General features: G+C 54.3%; 2 protein-coding genes and 1 long non-coding RNA gene across 5 annotated transcripts in view; 1 reads left to right on the top strand and 2 right to left on the bottom strand.

The window, feature by feature from the left end:
- Positions 1–2059: 2059 nt before the first annotated feature.
- On the bottom strand, positions 2060–5526 carry LOC111549099. Its single transcript, XR_002733604.1, has 2 exons — positions 4244–5526; positions 2060–2473 (listed from the first exon to the last, which is right to left on the bottom strand). It is a non-coding gene; the product is annotated as an uncharacterized LOC111549099 (long non-coding RNA).
- Positions 5527–7363: 1837 nt separating this feature from the next.
- On the bottom strand, positions 7364–18180 carry MPST (mercaptopyruvate sulfurtransferase). 2 transcript variants are annotated; one of them, XM_023222072.3, is made up of 3 exons: positions 17941–18180; positions 12623–13241; positions 7364–7967 (listed from the first exon to the last, which is right to left on the bottom strand). In XM_023222072.3, exons 2-3 carry the CDS (start codon positions 13215–13217, stop codon positions 7669–7671), a joined length of 894 nt encoding a protein of 297 aa, XP_023077840.1. In that variant the 5' UTR covers positions 13218–13241; positions 17941–18180; the 3' UTR covers positions 7364–7668. The 2 variants fall into 2 exon arrangements, with proteins under 2 accessions (XP_023077840.1, XP_023077839.1); XM_023222071.2 differs by having other exon boundaries at positions 17843–17985.
- The window catches only part of TST (thiosulfate sulfurtransferase), a 9166-nt gene continuing 5249 nt past the window's right edge, over positions 17875–21791 (top strand). The window contains exons 1-2 of one of the 2 annotated variants that reach the window (XM_023222074.3): positions 17875–18132; positions 18958–19573. In XM_023222074.3, the coding sequence (XP_023077842.1) occupies positions 18979–19573 (595 nt within the window). In that variant the 5' untranslated portion in view covers positions 17875–18132; positions 18958–18978. Of the gene's footprint in view, positions 18317–18957; positions 19574–21791 lie in introns of both variants that reach the window. The other variant, XM_023222073.2, reaches the window with a different exon arrangement.

The following is a 21791-nucleotide window of genomic DNA, read 5'->3' as shown; positions in this document are numbered from 1 at the left end:
GAACAGGATAGCCTGGGAGGGTTTGGGAGGCTGATGTGCAAATTCAGGTGGGAGCTGGCATGGCCAGAGCAGACACTTCAATGGGGCATGTCAAGGGTCATTGAGTCAAGATGGCAGAGGCTGGACACGAGTACAGGGCCGAGAAAGGGCAACCAGGTAGTCAGAAATGTCTCAGAGCCAGGGGCATGGTGAACAAGCAGGTAACATGAGGGTGGGCACACTGAAGGATCCACCCCACCCTCAGCAGCTCTGATCTGCTCTTAGAGATGCTCTTCCTGGCCTGGGGCTCCCAACCAGCCCACAGCGGCTCTTGTCTCTAGTAGTTTCTGCCTGTCCCTGCCCATCATGCATCTCTCCTACCTAGAATCATGCTCAGCTCCTTATTCCCACTTGAGACGCTGCATGTGTAGCTCCAGCCATCGGAAAAGCAAGTACAGCCTGGTACTGAATTTCTCTCCTGATTCACTTTCCACAGTTTAGAGGAGGGGCATTTACCTGCCACTTTGCAGAAGGTGAGAAAGGCACCTCAAGAAAAGGAATAAGCCGAAGTGAATACAATTCATATTCACATGCTTTCTTGTTTTTATTTTCTTTTTATTTATTTTTTGTAGAGACAGGGTCTTGCTGTGTTGCCCAGGCTGGAGTGTAGTGATGCAATCATGGCTCATAGCAGCCTTGAACTTCTCCTGGGCTCAAGTGATCCTCCTGCTTCAGCCTCCTGAGTACCTTGGACTCCAGGTGTGTGCCACCATGCCCAGCTAATTTCTATTTTTGAAGAGATAGGGTCTTCACTTGTTCCCCAGGCTGATCTCAAATTCCTGGCCTCAAGTGCTCCTCCTGCCTGGGACTCCCAAAGTTCTGTGATTAAAAGTGTGAGACACCATGCCTGTCCTTGCTTTTACTTTGAAGTCAATCAGGCAGCATTAAAAAAAGTCTGGGAGAGGCTAGGCACGGTGGCTCACGCCTGTAATCCCAGCACTTTGGGAGGGTGAGGTGGGTGGATCACAAGGTCCAGAGATCGAGACCATTCTGGCCCACGTGGTGAAACCCCATCTCTACTGAAAATATAAAAATTATCTGGGCATGGTGGCGCGCACCTGTAGTCCCAACTACTCGGCAGGCTGAGGCAGGAGAATCGCTTGAACCTGGGAGGCGGAGGTTGCAGTGAGCTGAGATTGCACCACTGCACTCCAGCCTGGTGACAGAGCAAGACTCTGTCTCCAAAAAAAAAAAAAAAAAGTCTTAGAGAAACACATGAAAGAGCACACAGCTAGCCAGGCAAGTAAATCAGCCTTTGGTTGCCCTGTTCCTCACCTGTGTACAAAGGTGTGAACGTGCGTGTGTTTGTGTGCATGTGCATACATGCCTATGTGTTTTAGGGGGCTTATGACATCTCCCCACCCAGAGAGAAGCCTGCTCCCTCTTCTGTGATCCCCTCTCCAATTCTGTCTTGTAGTGAACAAAAGTCCTGTGGTCATTCTGTCTGGGATTCAGAGCCCAGCCCCAGATCTAACCTCTCCTGTCATCTTGGGCAAGTCACCTGAATTTTTTTTTTTTTTTTTTGTTGAGACAGTTTCGCTCTTGTTGCCCAGCCTGGAGTGCAATGGTGCGATCTCGGCTCACTGCAACCTCCACCTCTGGGGTTCAAGTGATTCTCCTGCCTCCGCCTCCCAAGTAGCTGGGATTACAGGTGCCCGCCACCATGTCCAGCTAATTTTTTGTATTCTTCGTAGAGACGGGGTTTCAGCATGTCGGCCAGGCTGATCGCGAACTCCCAACCTTAATCACCTGACTTATCTATGCCCCCCACCTGTAAAATGGAGAATAATAACACCCGTTTCTCCGAGTTGTTAGAGTAAAAAAAAAAGAGGCAAAGCACTTAGCATCCTCTCTGGCATATGGAGACAGTAAACAGGAAGGATTACGAAGGTGTCTCTCAGCCCTGACGGTGTATTTATGTATATGTTAAACATTCATTGGCCCCTGCAGAGACAAAGGGAAAGCTTCCCTTTCTCGTCGTGAAGGCTCGCTGAAAATCAACAGACAAAAGGAAGATTGATTGGAGAAAAGGCAAAATTTATTTCAACGTGCAGAGCATGAGGGCATCACAGAATGGTTACCCTATAACCCAGTGGGGTACAGGTACATACGCCCTTCTTCATGGGGGAAGGAGAGATGGGGGACACGTGGCGATTTGAAGGACAGTCAATGGTTTTTAGGGGGAAACAAATGAGTCCAATGTCTAGACGATAATTAATAATGTCTTTGGACCTTGAATGGGAAAGAGAGCAGATAATAGTTTGGGATGAAGTTTGGGCTCTAGGTGTGGTGTTTAATGTTCAGTGTCATATCCTCTGGGATATGAGTTTTAACCTCTGGCTAATGATATTCCAGAAAAGGTCATTGTGTTCTCCTTTGGCAGGTCCAGTTTCTAGGTAGATAAAGAAACTTCAGAGAACAGCGTCATCCTGCACTTTGAGAGAGACAGAGAATTCAGAGAAGGAGGCAGAGAGGTCAGATAGACATTGAGGCTGCTTCATGTCAGAGCACCATATTTTAAGGCAACGCTTTCTGAGCCCCAACACCCCCGTCCATGTCAGTTGCTGTGCTGATGCCAGGACAGGAAATATGAATAAGATACGTTACCCCTCAAGGGTTTACAGCCCAGCCAAGGGAGGCAGGCGGGGCAGGTGCAGGGCAGGAGAGCAGTAACTGTAACAATACAACACCGTGGTCAGGCACAGTGGCTCAGGCCTGTAATCCCAGCACTTTGAGAGGCCAAGGCAGGTGGATCACTTGAGGTCAGGAGTTCGAGACCAGCCTGGCCAACGTGGTGAAACCCCGTCTCTACTAAAAATACAAAAATCAACCAGGTGTGGTGGTGCGCACCTGTAATCCCAGCTACTCCGGAGGCGGAGGCAGGTGGATTGCTTGAAACTGGGAGGCGGAGGTGGCAGTGAGCCGAGATCACACCATTGCACTTTAGCCTGGGTGACAGAGTGAGACTCCATCTCAAACAAACAACAAACCAACCAACCCGTGGATTTGGTGCTTATCGGGTCAGTTTCTGCTCTCAGTGCTATGTATGAATCAAATCTTTTCATCCTCACAGCAATCCTATAAAGTGGATTATTGCCATGTCACAGATGAGGAAATCCAGGCCCCTCTGCCCACACTCACGGCCAGGGAGTTGAGGTCAGCGTGTTCCAGAGGCTGCCCTTTGAACCGTCCCCTGCTGCGGCTCTCCCTGGAGCAAGGGGGCACAGTCCAGGGAATTCATAAAAGGGACTATGTGCAGGTGTGGAGGTGCCTCTCAGACCCAGAACCAGCCCCTCCAACCCATGGTGGTTCTCTGTGTTTCCACTTCTCAGATACTCCTCGCCACGTTGTTGCCAGGGTCCATGTCTATCCCGCCCCATGAGGCGAATGTCCCCTCTCGGGGCTGGTCTTTATCCTCCATGCCCCCAGATCCTGCCACAGAGCCTGTCCCTAGGAAATGCCCTGGAATGAATGGAGGAGACAGGCTGAGTGTTGGGTGTGGGCTGGGTGGGGAACCTGGACAAAGGCAGTGGGAGTAGAGGTGGAGGTCTGACCAGCTGTGGTTAAGTGGGACAGAGTCTCAGGTCGCTTGCTGCCAGGTCTGGGCCTGGGTGACCCACAGGTGGTGACCATGCACACTGAGACAGGGGACACAGGTGGGGTGGAGGAGCAGGGTTGGGGCCTGGCAGGCCACAACTCAGGGGTCTGAGTTCAGGAGGAATCCAGTTGCGGGAGGCCCCGATTCCAGAGTCACTGGCTCAGCATAGTCATTGAAACCATCCGAATGGTGGCATTATCTAGAGAGCAGGCCCGCCTTGAAGTAGGCTGAGGGAGACTCCAGAGAATAGGGACAGGGAACCAGAAGGGCAATAGCTAGGATTCAGTGTCGAGGACCTGAGGACCCCAAAGTCCTAGCAGTTTAAGGGCAAGGAGCTCCTGCAGGTATCGCTGTGCAATCAAGGGATCAAACAAAGCCCTCGGAAGTTCAGGCAAGATCAGCCTACCACATTCCACCCCTACCAGGTTAATAGGCGAAAAATTTAGGTGCTTAAAATAACACTTTCTGTTAACCTGAGCATTTCAACATTTCATCTTCCCCCAAATGATTCATCCTCCATAAGTTAAGGATAATAAAGCTCCACTGTGCTTACATAGCTGAGGTTATTTCAGTAGGTATGACAGCTGACTTCATTTTGAGCCTTACCTGATGTGACATCACACCCACGCTGGGCATGGCAGAACTGAGTTTGCTCCCGTTTTTCAGATGAGAAGACTGAGGCCCCAACAGGAAGGCTCTGGAACGCAGACCTTCTGGGGCCTGGTGCAAAGCTGATTCCACAGCGCCAGGACCAGATCACTGCATAGATCCATATTCAGCCCACTGTGTGGATGGGGGCTTTGATCCCTGGAGGCAATGACCCAGGAAGTGGAAAACATTCCAGCGCACCTGGTTAGGCAAGGTTGGGAAACGCATTTCCAACTGTTCCTGACACAGAGGGGGCGCCAAGCAAATATTTGCCAAGTGGATAAAAATTTCATCATTCTTGTTGCTCAGTGTTGCAAGCTCCTGCCTCAAACACACAGGGTGGGTGGGGCAGGCCCTGGCAAAGGCCAGGATCCTGCAGTGAGTGGTTAATTATTCTAGGAGTTCAGGCTTGCAGGAGGCCGGACAGAGCTGGGAGGAGGGGGTGTGTCTAGTTCATTCCTAACAAACTCCTGCAAAGTGAAGCTGAAGGTCTGTGAGTCCTAGAAAGGTACAGCTAGATCTCCCACCTCTGGGCGGGTCACCTCCGAGCCTGTCCATACCCAACGAGGACCTTCCCAGGAGAAAAAAAGCCCAGGGCTGGGATCAGCCTTGGTTTCCTTGCTGGAGGTTGGACTAGGGTAGGGGAAGGGCACCTAACCCAAACCCGTTGATTGAATTCCACTGCTCAACGTTTCCCTGTGGAGCCGAGAAACATGCAGCCATCTTCCCTCATCTTCTCACATGTTTCTGTTCTTACCTTGATCCTGGAATCTGGAAAACCATGGCAGGCAAGATCCACTGGAGAAACTCCTTCCCTGGAGAATTCTAACTCCAGTTAGGTTCCTCTAAGAAACTAGCTGTGTGCCCTGAGGCAAATCACTGAACCTCTCTGAGCTTGTTTTCTCACCTGTAAAATTAGTCTGTTGTGAAATAGATCATTTCACAGCACACCCTTCTCTCTGGAAATGTACTCTAAAAGACTAGTTTCTCCTCCCCAGTTTGAAAGCTTTGAGAGGCCTGGGACACAATTCTATTTGTCACTCTCTCTCCTCCAGGGCCAGAAGTGCAGAAGGCACTTAGCAGGCTGAATAAATAAAACTCCTTTAAAACTAACGGAAAGAAACACTTGATGTTTACTCTGCACCAAGCAAAACAGTTTCTATGGATTATCTCATGTAATCCTCACATTGCTCAAAAAGGTACTCTTTTTTTTTTTTCTTTTTTTTTCTTTTTTAAGATATGCTCTCGCTGTGTCTCCCAGGCTGGAGTGCAGTGGCGTGTATTCACAGCTCACTGCAGCCTTGACCTCCTGGACTCAAGCGATCTTCCCACCTCAGCCTCCCAAGTAGCTGTGACTACAGGCATATGCCACTCTGCCTGGTTCATCTTTTTTCTTATTTTTTTTGCATACAGATGAGGTCTCACTATGTTGTCCAGGCTGGTCTTGAACTCCTGAGTTCAAGTGATCCTCCCACCTATGCCTCCCAAAGTGTTGAGGTTACAGGCGTGAGTCACCATGCTGGCCAGGAAGGTACTATTGTGCCCGTTTTAAAGGTGAAGAAACGGGTGTGGGCGCTATGGCTCATGCCTATAATCCCGACGCTTTGGGAGGCAGAGGTGGGCGGATCATGAGGTTCAGGAGTTTGAGACTAGCCTGGTCAACATGGTAAAATCCTGTCTCTACTAAAAATACAATAATTAGCCGGGCGTGTTGGTGAGTGCCTGTCATCCCAGCTACTGGGGAGGCTGAGGTAGGAGAATAGCTTGAACCTGGGAGGCAGAGGTTTCAAGGAGCTGAGATCGTGCCATTGCACTCCAGCCCGGGCAACATAGCAAGACTCTGTCTCGGGGGGTGGGGGAGCGAGGGAAGAAATGCAAGCCTGCAGAGGCTGGGCAGCATGTCTGAGGTCAGGCAGCCTTGTGTGGAGTGGCTGGGACCAGAAGCTGGATCAGAACCTCGCATGTTTGCAGACAAACTTGTCTCCTCCAAGGGGCAGATCCATTCCAGGAAGAAAAAATAAAGCTTGTCTAAGACCAGCCAGCAAGAGGGGAGTGTCCAAACTGCTTCACTTCTACTTCTGAGAGAAGGTGCTCATGATGGGGATCGGGCAGCCCCTCCACGTTGGGGTTCCCTGTCTACACTGTTCCTGACTGCAGTGGCTAATTGTGTTATTTGCCCCTAGAGCAGTGGTTCTTAACTAGGGGTGATTTTTGCCCCCCAGGAGACATCTGGCCACATCTGGAGACTTTTGGTTGCCATAACTGGGCAGCGTTATTGGCATCTAGTGCAGAGGCCAGAAACGCGCTCTCTGGTCTTGTTTCCAAAGGAAGGGCCAATAAGATATCTCCCCAGTACTGCCTGGCAGGACACTGCCCCTGCGCTGCTGAGATGGTGCCTGGGGGCTGGAAAGGCGGCGAGGGGTGATCCAGGTCGTGATGGGCAGGGGGGAATTTGGGGCCTTCTCAGACACCTACATCCACCTCTGCACCAAAGGATGAATCCAGAGCAAGGAGTATGGAGCCCCTATCCTTGGGAAATGGGGAGAGATGTTCTCCTTGAGCAGAAAGAATCAAACTCCCTGAGCCCACCCACTCCGGGAATTCCAGAGACCAGCCTCCAAGTGTGAGCTTCCAGAGTTTACAGCCAGGTTCTCCTCTGATTCGACCCAGCTCAGCCCTTCCCTAGAATATCCCCGCTGGGCTGGAACATTCCTCCTTGGCATGGCACAGGCTGCTGTGAAGCTCCGGACCCATCTCCTTCTGGAAATGAGATGTACTATTTACCTGCTAGAAGGGCAGGTGGTGGGAGAGTAGCTTTGGGTGGGATCACAGACATGTCACAGCAAAATTCACCTTAAATAGCCCAGATGCCAGAAGGGAGAACGCCCAGGATTATGGGCTAAGGGAGAGCTTGCTAGGTGCTAGCCCAGTCACGGGAGCAGAGAGTTCTGGGGCCCCAGCACTGCTCGGAAGACAGAGACAGGATGTCCAAGACCCTCAGGCTCCCCAGAGTGACCTTTGCTGGGCATGACAGAACCCCTGGCTCCTTAGGAAAACCGAGGCAGCCCCAGAGCTACAAAGATTTAGCACTTGGTGGTTTTATTTCTTCAAAAATAAAACAGAAAGGAGGCGGGGCCCCAGCTCAGCACCATGTGGGCAGCTCAGAGTTGCGGCCTCCCTCCTCCAGGGCTCGCCTCTGCCTTTCCTCCCGCCCCCACGGGCAGCCAACAAGTCAACGGGATTCCTGGCCTTTGAGATGTCACCCAAAAGTCACCTGAGTTGAATGAAGAAACACTCTAGTCGGTTAAAGCAGAGCCAGAGCTCCCAGGCCAGGCATTGCTGGCGGCCAGCATCACTCGAGCTTGCCTGCGTCCTGCCCAGCCTCAGTGGGTCTTCCCCCGGCCCTCTGAGATGACATCTTTGGGCCGGGCACGCATGTACCACTCCACCCAGGAGCCATCGTAGATGGGCACGTCGGGCTTGCCGCAGAGGTACGCCCCTAGTGCCACGTGGCAGGCCGTGACGCCAGAGCCACACGTGGCCACCAGTGGCTTGGACAGGTCCAGTTTCTTCTCCTGGAACAGATGGCGGATCTCCTCAGGGCTCTTCTCCAGCCCCTCCTGGGTCAGGAAGTCTGTGAAGGGGATGTTCACGGTACCCGGGATGTGGCCAGGTTCAATGCCTACAGCAGGGGAGCAGGGAGGAGGGGACAAATAGAAGGGTGCTATGAATGGTGCCTCGTATTTGTGGTGCCCGAGATATTGAGATCATGCTGTGCAAGCATGGTGCTAAATCCTTTATATCCACCATGTCATTTAATTATCACAACCATAAAACTCAAGCACTGTTTAGAGGAGACCCCATTTTATACGTGGTGATACTGACGTTAAGTACCACCTAAGGCCAATGCATCTACCAAATTGCTGACTGAACTTTGAACCTAAGAATTGGCCCCCAAGGTTTCCTCACTATGCACCCTAGGGACAGCAAAGCAATAAACAAGACCCCTGCCTAGCTAGAACGTGCAGCACCTGCAGGCAAGGAGTTTTAATCTGGCAGGGCAGACAGGCAACTGAATACTTACAAGCATAATGGGTGTTCCAAAAATGCCCTACTGGGCGGCCTGGGGCATGTCAAAAGAAATAACGCCAGTAATAGCAATAGCTGATACTATTACTGAGACAGGGTCTCATTCTGTTGCCCAGGCTGAAGTGCAGTGGCATAATTATGGCTCACTGCAGCCTCAACCTCCTGGGCTCAAGCAATCCTCCTGCCTCAGCTTCCCCCAGAGGGGCTGGGACTACTACAGGCACATGCCACCATGCTCAGCTAATTTGTTTTTTTCTTTCTTTTTTTTTTTTTTTTTGGGACGGAGTTTTGCTCTTGTCGCCCAGGCTGGAGTGCAGTGGCACGATCTTGGCTCACTGCAGCCTCCACCTCCTGAGTTCGAGTGATTCTCTTGCCTCAGCCTCCCGAGTAGCTGGGATTACAGGCTAGTTTTGTATTTTTAGTAGAGACGGGGTTTCACCATGTTGGCCAGGGTGGTCTCGAACTCCTGATCTCAGGTGATCCACCTGCCTTGGCCTCCCAAAGTGCTGGGATTACAGGCGTGAACCACTGCGCCTGGCCTAATTTGGTTTTTGTAGACATGGGTTCTCACTATGTTGCTCAGGATGGTCTTGAATTCCTGGCCTCAAGCAATCCTTCTGCCTCAGCCTCCCAAAGTTCTGGGAATACAGGAGTAAGCCACCTTGCCCGGGCAACAGCTGATGTTACTGAATGCTTACTTTGTACCAGGCACTGTTTGGAGACAGTCAGCCATTGTTTCTCCTTTAATACACCCCAAAATTCTCTGGGAAAGAAATGATTATCCTCTCTTTTGTACAGATGAAGAGAATGAAGTACAAAGACTAGCTTGTGCAAGCTGGCAGAGGGCAAGGAGGAGTAAACCCAGGCAAGTCTATGCTTCCCACCATCATGCCACACTGGCTGGGGGCTCAGTGGGTAGAGGAAGTTTCTCTGAGAATGCCCCTGAGGATGAGCAGGATTCAGTCACATAAAGGGGTCTGGGTGGATGGAGGCCTAGAGCACCCCGGGCAGAGGGAATCTGAGAGGCGAGGTAACCACCTGTTGCTCGGAGGGGTTTAGGTCATTGTAGAGAAAGCCCAGACAGCGAGGAGGCAGAGGCCCAAAGGGGAAGCCAAGGTGGATGGAAACGCCTTAGCCGGCCTGGAGTAAGACTTGAGGGCTCTGACCTGACTGCAGGGGGAACTCAGGTTTCTATGTTTACTTTTTTACTGTTACTTTTTCTTTTTCTTTTTATTGAGAAGGGGCTTGCCATCATGTCCAGGATGGTCTTGAACTTCTGGGCTCAAGGGATCCTCCCACTTCAGCCTTCCAAAGTGTGAGAATTATAGGTAGGAGTTACCTTGCCCAACCTAGATTTCCATTTTTAAAAGATCATTTTGATTGTAGCAGAAAGAATGAGATGGGATGCCTGGTGCGGTGGCTCACACCTGTAATCCCAGCACTTTGGGAGGCCGAGGCGGGAGGACCACGAGGTCAGGAGATGGAGACCATGCTGGCTAATACGGTGAAACCCTGTCTCTACTAAAAATACAAAAAAAATTAGCCGGGTGTGGTGGCGGGCGCCTGTAGTCCCAGCTACTCGGGAGGCTGAGGCAGGAGAATGGCGTGAACCCAGGAGGCAGAGCTTGCAGTGAGCCGAGGTCGCACCACTGCACTCCAGGCTGGGCGACAGAGCAAGACTCCGTCTCAAAAAAAAAAAAAAAAAAGAAAAAAACAAGAATGGGATGGGAAGGGCCTGTGCCTCTGCAGACTCCCAGGATGTTTTTTGTTTTCACTGCCCCGCCTTGAGGCAGGGGTTACTAACATTCCCATTTTAATGCAGGACTGGGATTTGCAACAGAATAAACCTTCACAACTAATGCTTGGGCCAGGCACTGCGGCTCATGCCTGTAATCCCAGCACTTTGGGAGGCCGAGGTGGGGCAGACTACCTGAGGCTGGGAGTTCGAGACCAGCCTGACCAACATGGAGAAACCCCATCTCTACTAATAATACAAACATTAGTCGGGCGTGATGGCACATGCCTGTAATCCCAGCTACTCGGGAGGCTAAGGCAGGAGAATCGCTTGAACCCGGGAGGCGGAGGTTGTGGTGAGCCGAGATTGTGCCACTGCACTCCAGCTGTGCAACAAAAGTGAAACTCCATCTCAAAACAACAACAACAAGAAAAAACCCAAACAAACAACCCCCCCCAAAAAAACTAATGATTCAAATCTGAGCCATTCAGACTCTTGTCTAGCTTCTGCCTTGGTTTCCCTCTGCACTGGAGTGACACCCCCACGGGAGCTGCTGGCCCATGTATCGGTATCTATTCTCAAACCCTGGCATAGAGACAGCACGAGTCCACGGAGAGGCTGGAATGGGTTACGCATCCCACTTAACAGACACAGAAACCGGGCTTGGTCAGATATCACATAGAGACCAGCTCAGAGCAAGGAAGAACAAACTCTCAACCCAGGGTGGTGACTGTAAAGGGAGGGCTGTCCCTACACCTTGAACCCCACCAAGCAAAACCTGCTTCTCCTGCCTGCTGGACTGGTGTGGCACATCACAAGGGTCACTTGGCCAGGCCTCAGGATGTGGAGTGGGAATGATAATGACAGTGATATTCATCACTGATCCAGCTGCACTGAGCTTAGTTTGTTTTGACAACAAGCCCGCTAGGCGTGTATCACCTCCCATTCTACAGATGAGCCAGTACGACTGAGATGTGTTAGGCACCTTCTCGTGTGCAGCACACTTGTGCATGAAAACCCGGAGCTGAGTGCTTTACACACTTGCTCTCCTTGCCCCTACCATGTCTTTAAGCTCTGGGTTACTGCTCCCATTCTACACAGGCAGAAGCTGCGGTTCAGAGATTAGGTGACCCGTCATGTGTCACAAAGCCCACGTAAATGTGGCACCACCAGCTAGCTCCCCTGTGCTGCTCAACCTCCTGGGGTTGAGACGGAGAACCCAACAGGATCAAGGTGGTGCTCTCATTAGGCGGAACCACACGAAACTGACACCTGTGTAGGTTCAAAAATGGTTGGATATCAGCTGTTTCCTATGGTTCTGATAACATCAACATTGCTTTGCAGGATTCCATGTGACAGGGACCTTCTGAATTCACCAGACCTCTCTGGCACATGGACTCTGTGCCAGGTACTGAGCTAATCTTCAGGATGTATTAAGAGCAGGGACAGTCCTTGCCCTCAGGCCATCCAAAACAATGCTGGTGAGCCCAAGCGGCTCCAAACCCAATCTGTAGGCCTGGTAATGCTATTCGGAGAGCTCCCTAGGGGCGGTGGTCAGTTTCTAGCACTCTTGAAGGCACAAGAGAAAGGGCTGGGGAGTTCCTGGTTGCTCACGGCTATTAAGTGCGCAGGCTCCCGAGTCTGAACCCTGACTGGGTTGTTTCTTGAGACGCTGGGCAAGGCTCCATTTCCTCCTCTGTACAATGACAGTATATACTTACACGGGATGTTTGAAGGACTCACACCAGTGTGACCACTGACCAGTCTGCTTTGTGGGGACCCCTCCCCGCATTATACAGAACTTACCCACAGGCTTCTTGCCTGAGGAAATCCAGCCCACAGGCAGAAGGCTCTGCCCTACCCACTTCTGTTTAATCCCCCTTCCGCCCTCAGCTCTCCAAGCTTTGGCCCCTGGGACAGACTTTCCTTTTATGCAGCCCCCGACTCTGCCCTCATTCCACCATCCTCAGGGGCATGGGTAGCCCTGATCAGTACCATCCCTCTGGGGTTTTCTCTCACACTGGGGCCTGCTCCCCAACATTCCACAGTGACCCCCCCACACCTCACTCACAGTTCGAGTGAAAGCTGTTTGGGCAACCAGAGTTCCCAAGGAGCTAGGGAGAGTCCCTGGCCAGAGCACAGGAGGGGTGGAGCCAGTATTATTGCTCTGCTTAACAAACAAAGTCACCCAGGAAAGTGGAAGTCAAATCTCCTTCCCCACCTCATGCAGTGGCCTTTAAAGGCAAGGTCAGGCTGAGGGGGAGGGTCACCTGAGACCAGGAGGTTGGGGTTGCAGTGAGCCATGATCGTGCCACTGCACTCCAGCCTGGGGGATAGAGCCAGACCCTGTGGAAAGAAGGAAAGGGAAGGGAAAAGGGGAAAGGAGGGAAGGGAAAGAAAAAGGAAATGAAAGGAAGATAAATTAAAAAAATAAAAGAAAGGTCAAGTCCAGGAAAATTCTCAGGACAAAGGCCATGCCCCCGACTACCTCCCGTCCTCTTCTCCCGCGTTACCGTCTCGGGGCTCGGGCTCGATACCGCGGAACCTGCCGGCAGCTCGGGCGTCCACCACCTGGAAGCGCCGGGATTCCAGGTTCTCCCTGATCTCCTCATAGGTCTTGATGAAGGTGGGGTCGAGCTGAGCGCGGAACTCGGCGGGAGCAGGGTGGCTCTTGCCGGAGCTGAGAGGGAAGTTCTGGCGCAGCCAGTGGCGGAGGCCGCCGTCAAGCAGTGACACCGCGCGGTGGCCGAAGGCGCGGAACATCCACCAGACGCGCGGGGCGGAGTAGAGGCCCTGGTCACTGGCGTCGTAGATCACGACGTGGGTGGCCGCGCCCACGCCCAGACGGCCCGCGTAGTCCGCGAAATGCTGGGCGCTGGGCAGCATGTGGTCGTAGGGCGACGTGCGGTCGCTGCACTGGTCGATGTCGAAGAAGGCGGCACCCGGGATGTGGCGCTCCTCGAACTCGCGTCGCGCGTCGCGCCCCAGCTTCGGCAGGTACCAGGAGGCGTCCAGCAGCTGCAGGGGCTGCCCAGCACGCGGGGTCCGCATCGCCTCCACCACCCACTGCGCCGACACCAGCGCGCGGAAGAGCTGTGGCGGGGCCATGGTGGCGACACTCGGACTTCGGGCCTGGACGACAGGGAGGGTGTCAGGAGGGAAGCAAAGAGAGGCTGCCGAGGGGGCGGGGGCGGGGGCGGGGGCGGGGGCTGGAGCATGGGCGGGGGCCGGCGGGGGAGGTGGGGCCCGTGCAGGGCAGAGTCCAGAGAACGCAGAAACCAGCGGTGGTGAACCCGGGCACAGAGGTGGGTAGCCAGGGGCCTCCCTCTGCCAGGCTTCATATAAACACAAGCTCCGAGTAACCCAATGACCATGACCTCATGGAGAGCCCCAGGATGCGCCCCTCACCTCCACCTGCTGGGCAGGAGGGTGGGTGGAGGTATCCTAGGGCAAGGCTCTGCTGGCTTCAAGGCACAAGCAGGGGCAGAGTCTCCACTCCTCCCTAAGATGCAGCTGGGCTTTATTTGCAACCAAGTCCCAAATGGAAGTCATTCATTCACTCATCAAGCATTTATATTGGCCACCTAATAGGAACAGTAGCTGGAATTTACTGAGTTCTTGCTGAGCACCACTAAATCCTAACAATATCCTAGAACAATGCCTGACACAGTCGACTCTCCAGTATGTGTTGAATGAGGGATCTTAAGATGCTTGGTATATTATTGTCACCATTTCAAGGAGGACACTCAGGCTCACAGAAGTGCACTAACCTGGCCTCGTGCAGTGGCTCACCCCTGTAATCCCAGCATTTTGGGAGGCCAAGGCGGGTGGATCACCTGAGGTCAGGAGTTTGAGATCAGCCTGGCCAACATGGTGAAACCCCGTCTCTACTAAAAATACAAAAAATTGGCCGAGTGCGGTGGCTCAAGCCTGTTATCCCAGCACTTTGGGAGGCTGAGACGGACGGATAAGGAGGTTAGATCGAGACCATCCTGGCTAACACGGTGACACCCCGTCTCCACTAAAAAAAAAAAAAAAAAACTATCCGGGTGAGGTGGTGGGCGCCTGTAGTCCCAGCTACTCGGGAGGCTGAGGCAGGAGAATGACGTAAACCCGGGAGGCGGAGCTTGCAGTGAGCTGAGATCCGGCCACTGCACTCCAGCCTGCGCAACAGAGAGAGACTCCGTCTCAAAAAAAAAAGTACAAAAAATTAGCCGGGCTTAGTGGCGGGCATCTGTAATCCCAGCTACTCAGGAGGCTGAGGCAGGAGAATTGCTTGAACCTAGGAGGCGGAGGCTGCAGTGAGCTGAGGTCGTGCCATTGCAATCCAGCCTGGGGGACAAGAGCGAAACTCAAAAACAAAAAACAAAAAAAGAAAAAGTGCATTAACCTGACCCAGTGGTGCCAGGCTTCTCAGTAGGCAGTCAGTCTGGCACCAGAATCCAGACTTCTCAGCCACACACTCTGTGCAGGCTCTGGGAGTCTGGTGAGGCCAGGTTTTGCCTGTCCAGCCTGGGCTCTCTCTGGCCCTTATAGCAGCAGCAACAGTGATTTCCCTCCCTCTCCTCTCCATCTTTCCTGCATGTCACAGGCTGACAGTGTACCAGCTCGCCAGCCCGCTATGCCAGGCCAGCCCACAGCCTTCCTGGGTGTAGACTCCCCAAACACTTTAAGCCCCTTGTGCTGGGAAGCCACCACTGTGCAGGTGAGAGGAAAGGGCCCCTTCTGCCAGGCAGAGGCTGAGCCCCCACCAGGCACATGGCTGGGTGTGTGGAGTAAGGGCTGCAGGTCAGCCCTCACTTATCCCCTGTGCGAGGTCCAACCTTGACACCCATTGCAGGCAGCCCTGCCGGTGAAATGAAGGGGGCAGGTAGAGAACAACATCTGTGGACTGAGTGCCTCTGTGGGCCAGGTCACATATTAGGTACTGCAGCCTTGGGCAGGTATTAGGATGCCTGCTTTATGAATGAGGCCACTGGCAATTAGAAGAATAAGTGCCTTGCCCGTGGTCACAGAAGGCAGCCTCAGGATTTGCAGCCAGAATCTGACCCCTCAGGCTGGACTTCCCCTGCCCCAGGTGCCATGATGACTAGGGCCTAATGAGTTCTAGGGTGACACCCTGTGCCCACCCCCACAGTCTCGCGGCAGCTGGCTTTTAGGAACCCACTTCACCCACGCAGTCAGGCCCTGTGCCGGACACTGAGCCCTCTTGCCTTTGCCAAGCCCTGGGGGGAAAAATCAGGCTGCAGGCAAGAGACAGTGAAATTGAGGACAGTTTAGAATTCAGTGTTGAGCACAGAGGGCCCCTGTGTCAGCCTGGGGTGGCAGCAGAAGAGGTGGGAAGGCTTCCTGGAGTAGGAGGAAGTCCAGACTAATCTGACTTTTCCAGGGACCCAGGAAGGCTCAGCATGGTCTTTAGGGTAGGGAGGCTGCCAAGGGATCTTTGGCTAAGGGGCGATCCCCATTATTTGCGTTACGTCTCAGCTAGGGGGCGCTGTGCTGGCAGCTGCTGCAGGTTCCTTCCTGAGGAACCCTATTGTGGGAACCACAGCAGCCCTGGTGCACCCCCCAACTGTCCCCCATTCTTGAGGATCCTTGTTTCCCTCACCCAATCACCCATTTAGAGTAGAAAGAGCCCTGGTTTGGGAGCCAGAGAGCCCCCAAAATCAATGTAAACCCCACTCCACTGCTTAACTGGTTGTGTGACGGTGGCTGTGTAGGGTCTCTGGGTAGTTTCTGTTCCTTATAATGGAGCTTCCCACCCCCACCTCTTAGAGCCAAGATTAAACAATAAAGGTAGAGGGGCAACCGTCATGCATTACATCTGGCTGGTTTTAATAATCATTAAAAACGGTTTAGGCTGGGCGCAGTGGCTCACACCTGTAATCCCAGCACTTTGGGAGGCCAAGGCGGGTGGATAATGAGGTCAGGAGTTCGAGACCAGCCTGACCAACATGGTGAAACCCTATCTCTACTAAAAATACAAAGATTAGCTGGGCGTGGTGGCATGAGCCTGTAGTCCCAGCTACCCGGAAGGCTGAGGCAGGAGAATGGCTTGAACCTGGGAGGCAGAGGTTGCAGTGAGCCGAGATCACACCACTGCACTTCAGCCCGGGCGAGAGACTGAGACTCCATCTCAAAATAATAATAATAATATTGCATTGTTTCTTCCATTACTCTCATTGGTGGCCCTGGAACTGACAGCAGCAAATCTAAAATCTTAGAATTTCAGGGCTTGGTGGGACTTCAGAGATCTGAGGTCAACCTGCCCCAGTCTCCCTGCTTAATTGGCACTTCTCACAAAGGACTGTGGGCCATAAAAGAGGGTGTGAGGGCAGGCTGTGGGTGTCAGGGAGGGGTAGAAACCAGGTGCCTGTGTGATTCAGGAGCTGGGATCACCGTAGGTGGGGGTGCCCTGGGAGTGGAGTACCCCAGGACATAACCGCCCCAGGCTCATGTCAGGAGGGTACACAGATGCACTGAGGCAAGAGTGAGTCGCAGGCTGGATCCAGGGTACCCATTGAGGAGCAGAGCTTGGGTGCTCCTCTAGGACCTCCCTACCTGGTCACTCCTGCCCACCCCCTCCCCCAACCACCAGACACTAGGCTTTGAGGATTGCTGTGAGCATTTTAGAACAAAACCTTTTTTAAAAAAGGGGGATGAGGCCAGGGACGGTGGCTCATTCCTGTAATCTCAGCACTTTGGGAGGATCAAGATCGCTTGAGCCCAGGAGTTCAAGACCAGCCTGGACAACATGGCGAAACCCCATCTCTACCAAAAATTTAAAAATTAGCCAGGCATGGTGGCACATGCCTGTGGTCCCACCTACTTGGGAGGCTAAGGTGGGACGATCGCTTGAGCCTGGGAGGTGGAGGTTGCAGTGAGCTAAGATGGCGCCACTGCACTCCAGTCTGGGCCACAGAACCACAGCCTGTCTCAAAAAACAAAACAAAACAAAAAAGGTCGGAGTTGGGGAACAAGGAAAGCGTTCCAGGCTAGCCTCTGCAAAAGCTAGGGAGGAGCAATGGAGTCCCCCACAGTGAGCTTTTCAGGAATTTTGCCAACTGGTTGTTAAACGCAGCTATTATTAAAAATTGAATTACATCAACTTATGATTACATGGTCTAAGTTAAAAACAAGCAATTTTTTTAAAAGCACGAGGCTTCAGGGAAGAGCCGGGTAAGCAAAGGCAACCGGTACTATGTGGGCTTCAGACCAGGATCAGGCCCGGCCCGGCCTCAACTCTGGGTGTGTCCTCTAGCAACTCGCTCTGCCGCTCTCTCCTGTCTTAGTAAGTTTCTGGCCTACTCCTCAGTTATCGTGGGAACTAAGTTACACCACGGGAGTACCCAGCAAAGTGCCACACCAAGCAGGCCTTGACAATGTTAGTTCCTTTCACTCACTAACAAGCTATTGGCTAGTGGCTCTTTCTGGGGCCTGTGGGTCACTGGGGTCTCGTCTCCCTGTCCTCCTCTCTCTCTCCCACCCTCTCTGGTAGCACCAGGCCACCCCACCTCCACCCAAGGCTCCCCACCCGTCACTCGCCACGACCCCACCCGGCAGGCCGCCCCAAGCGGACAGTCACCCTTAGTGCCAACGTAGCGGCGCGACTTCTCTCCTAGACTGAGCCCCCTCTTCCGCCCAGGTCCCGCGCGGGAGCCCCGAGCCGCGCACCCCCAAAGAGCTACTCCCTCCCCCTCCAGAAAGGCAAGCCGCCACGCCGCGGCAGTTACCAGGATCTCGGACTCCTGGCTTCCCGACTCCGCCATGGCCCTGGCGACGCGGCGCCCCCTCCCCGCGCCCGCAGCTGTCCCCTCCTCCAGCCACCAACCTGCAGCTGGCCAAAGGGAGGAGACTCCGGCACAGCCCACCGCCGCAGCCACTCGGAGCCGCTGCTGCCCGCGCCTTCCACCGGCCGGGCCGTGGGGGGACGCCCGCTCCGCCTAGCCCGGGCCCGCGCCACTCCCGCGCCACCCGGCGTCCCCCTTAGACCCCCGCGGGTCCCGAAGGCTCTGCACGCGAGGTTGGCGGGTGCCGCGCGCTGAGCGGCGGCGCGGGGACGGCACGGGGTGGCGGCGGGCGGCGCAGGGTCCCCCCACTGGCGGCGGCGCGGTGGTGCGCGCCGCCCGGGTAGCTGCGGCCGGGGGTTTGAACCTGCCAACTTCTCCAGCGGGCCAGGGCGAGCGCCGGTGCGGCGTCGGGGGCGAGTGAGTGCGGGGCGGGTACGGCGGCAGGGCGCCTGGGCTGCCGGCCGGGCCGCCTGCTTCCCGGGGAAGGATAGCGTTGCGAGAGTGGGACGGGGTGCCCCGGGAACCTCTGAACCACCTAGGGCAGGGGGCAGTGAGCCGCGGGCCGGACTCAGGCACTCTGGAGGCGGGCGAGCTCGGGCTGCCTGGGGAGGCCGGAGGCGATAGCGTGTGCGCGGCCCGCGGAGCTTCCTCGCCGTGCGCCCACCCCCTCTGCCTTGGAAGGAAAGGGGATTATAAGCCCAAGATGCCATCGTCCCCCATCCCGGGCATGTTTTCACTGCTCTTTCCTGGCGGGATCGAGTACTGTAGCTTCTAGGAGCCAGACCCCTGTCCCAGGAAGCACCCCTATCTGGAGTCCTCGGAAACTTTGCCCCACCCGCTTCTGCGCTGGGCCCCCGGGCCCGCTGGGAGGGGCGGGGCCGGCTTTCCAGAGGGAATCTGCAAACTTATCCCGCTGCACGCCACAGCCCCGCTGGCTTGCTATAAACAAGGAACCCGGGGGAGTGCGGAGGGAGAAAGAGCTTCTCCCAGGCCTCACCCTACTGCACACACCGGCTTCCTCACGCCTGTCTCTTTTTCCTGGTTCCCACCCGTGCCAGGTGACACGCAGAGCTGAAGCCATGGTTCATCAGGTGCTCTACCGGGCGCTGGTCTCTACCAAGTGGCTGGCGGAGTCCATCAGGACTGGCAAGCTGGGGCCCGGCCTGAGGGTGCTGGACGCGTCCTGGTACTCACCAGGCACCCGAGAGGCCCGCAAGGAGTATCTCGAGCGCCACGTACCCGGCGCCTCTTTCTTTGACATAGAGGAGTGCCGGGACACGGCGTCGCCCTACGAGATGATGCTGCCCAGCGAGGCTGGCTTCGGCGACTATGTGGGCCGCCTGGGCATCAGCAACCACACGCACGTGGTGGTGTACGATGGCGACCACCTGGGCAGCTTCTATGCTCCCCGGGTCTGGTGGATGTTCCGTGTGTTTGGCCACCGCACCGTATCAGTGCTCAATGGTGGCTTCCGGAACTGGCTGAAGGAGGGCCACCCGGTGACATCCGAGCCCTCACGCCCAGAACCGGCCGTTTTCAAAGCCACACTGGACCGCTCCCTGCTCAAGAACTACGAGCAGGTGCTGGAGAACCTTGAATCTAAGAGGTTCCAGCTGGTGGATGCACGGTCTCAAGGGCGGTTCCTGGGCACCGAGCCGGAGCCGGATGCAGTAGGTAGGTGTCCCAGTGCTGGGTGGTCCCTGGGGAGTATTGCCCCGGGGAAGGATAGGGAATAAGGATGACTGGGACCCTCTCCAGGGTCCGTCCCATGGCTTCAATCCTCCCATGTAGGCCTCAGTCTTTCCATGGAAAAAACCAGAAGGTGGAGACAAACCTAAGGCTTTTTCAGCTTGGATGCACAAGGACCCAAAAATGTGTCTCCATAGCCATGTGCTAAGAAGCCATCTAGCATCTGTGTGGAGTGACATCAGCAGAAGTCACTGGTGACATGTCTACCACCTCCACTCCCAGGCACCAGCTGCCCCACATGTGCTAGGATATACCTAAGGGTGTCATGCCCCTGAGCCAGCATTTGCATTGCTGTACAGAAACCTCCAGCTTCTCCAGGCCTCTCTTGTCCCGCAGAAACCCTTACAGACATCAACAGTGTCCCTCCCCCAGGATCCCCCTCTCCCCAGATCTAGCTTTCCTGGGGCCCCTGACTGGTATTTGCAAAGGCCGTGTTCCCTAACCTTTCCAGGCAGCTGCAGCCTGTCTGCAGAGCTGTAACAGCAGCTGCCATTCCATGCCAGACACTTGGTACCGCACCATCTCAGCGAACAAAGCTCAATGCCCCTGTTTTGGCAGCAGGGGGTTGGGGGGACTGATGCCAGGACATTAAGTTACTTGCTCAGTTAAGTGGTGGAAGCCGGGATTCAAACCCAATGCTGCCTTGTTTCAAACCAGGGCTATAAACCAGGATGTGCCCCGCGCTGCCCTACCCCTACTTCCCGGGGCTAGGAGGGTGTCCCCTCTGCTAGTTGCCCCAGGAAGGCGACTCAGAAGTTCCCCTCCTGTGGAAGGGAAGGCCAGGTAGATTGAATACTGCTTGAGGGCTGAGGGGAGCCTCAGGAGAGGAAATGCTGAGTTCTAGAACCTCCTAACCAGAGAGAACCTCAGAGGTCTTTCCTTTTCTAGATCCAGGACTGGAGTCTCGCTGCCATCACTCCTGCTGAGTGCCCTCCAGCCCCTGCCTGGCCATCTCCAGGAGCAGGGCCTCTCTTGTCTCTGTGCACCTCCTTGGTGGGTCTTTCCTCAATCAGGGCTCCTCTACAGAATCTAACTCATGTGCAACATTTTGTCTGACTTGTTGAAAAACATCTCTTCCTGGTCTGTACCTCCCACAGAGAGAATGCTGGGAAAACTGTTTTGCACACTCTTAGAGCTGGAGGCCTGAAAGGTGACCTCATCTGACAGAGGGGAGACTGAGGTGCACAGAGGCAGGGGCCAAGGCCGTGTAGCTAGTGACAGAGCCAGGACAGCAAGGTCTCTGCCCTTTCCAGCGCAGCTTTTCCAGGCCCCGTATTTTTCTTGCCTGCTTGCTCTCTGAAGGTCCGGAGTTGAAGATTCAAGTTCATTTGGCACCTCCCAGAGAATCCCAGCTGGGAACGCCTGCAGCCCTCTCCTGGCCTTGGTTCAAGACACCTCTTCTCCTTGGGATTTAAGCTGTCACTGGGGGAGGATCAGTGGAATTGGTTCTCTTGCTGCTTCCCAGCCTGCCCTAAAGCAACCTAGGAAATAAGTGGAAGGGACAGGTTGGAGGTACCAGGCCCAAAGTCCTCACCCGTTTTACAGATGAGGAAACTGAGGTTCAGAGGAGGGGAATGGCCTGCAGTGGGTAATGCCTCCTGAAGGCCCAGGATGCTGAAGTTCCTCCTCTGTGATCCTGTTCCCGCCTCCTCCAGTTTCCCTCAGGAGCACCAGGGAACATGGATTCTCATTTCAGCTCAGCCACTCCTCCTTGGGGTGACCTCAGTCCAGTTGCTTGGCTTCTCTGGCTTTCCTTATCATAAAGTGAGAAGAGTCACGGCAGCCCTACCCACATGAGTAGGCATTTGTTTAAACGTAGCAGTGGCGACCAGGCGTGGTGGCTCACCCCTGTAATCCCAGCACTTTGGGGGACCGAGATGGGCGGATCACGAGGTCAGGAGTTCAAGACCAGCCTGACCATGGTGAAACTCCATCTTTACTAAACATAAAAAAAAAAAAAAAAATTAGCCAGGTGTGGTGGTGCACGCCTATAATCCCAGCTACTTGGGAGGCTGAGGCAGGAGAATGCTTGAACCCTGGAGGTGGAGGTTGCAGTGAGCCGAGATCGCGCCCTGCACTCCAGCCTGGGCAACAGAGCAAAACTCCATCTCAAAACAAAAAAAAAAAAAAAAAAAAAAAAAAA

This window comes from Piliocolobus tephrosceles, chromosome 19 (genome assembly GCF_002776525.5).
Source record: "Piliocolobus tephrosceles isolate RC106 chromosome 19, ASM277652v3, whole genome shotgun sequence".
NCBI lineage: Eukaryota > Metazoa > Chordata > Mammalia > Primates > Cercopithecidae > Piliocolobus > Piliocolobus tephrosceles.
The sequence above is the reverse complement of the archived record's forward strand: the minus strand, read 5'-3'. Positions and strand labels throughout refer to the sequence as shown.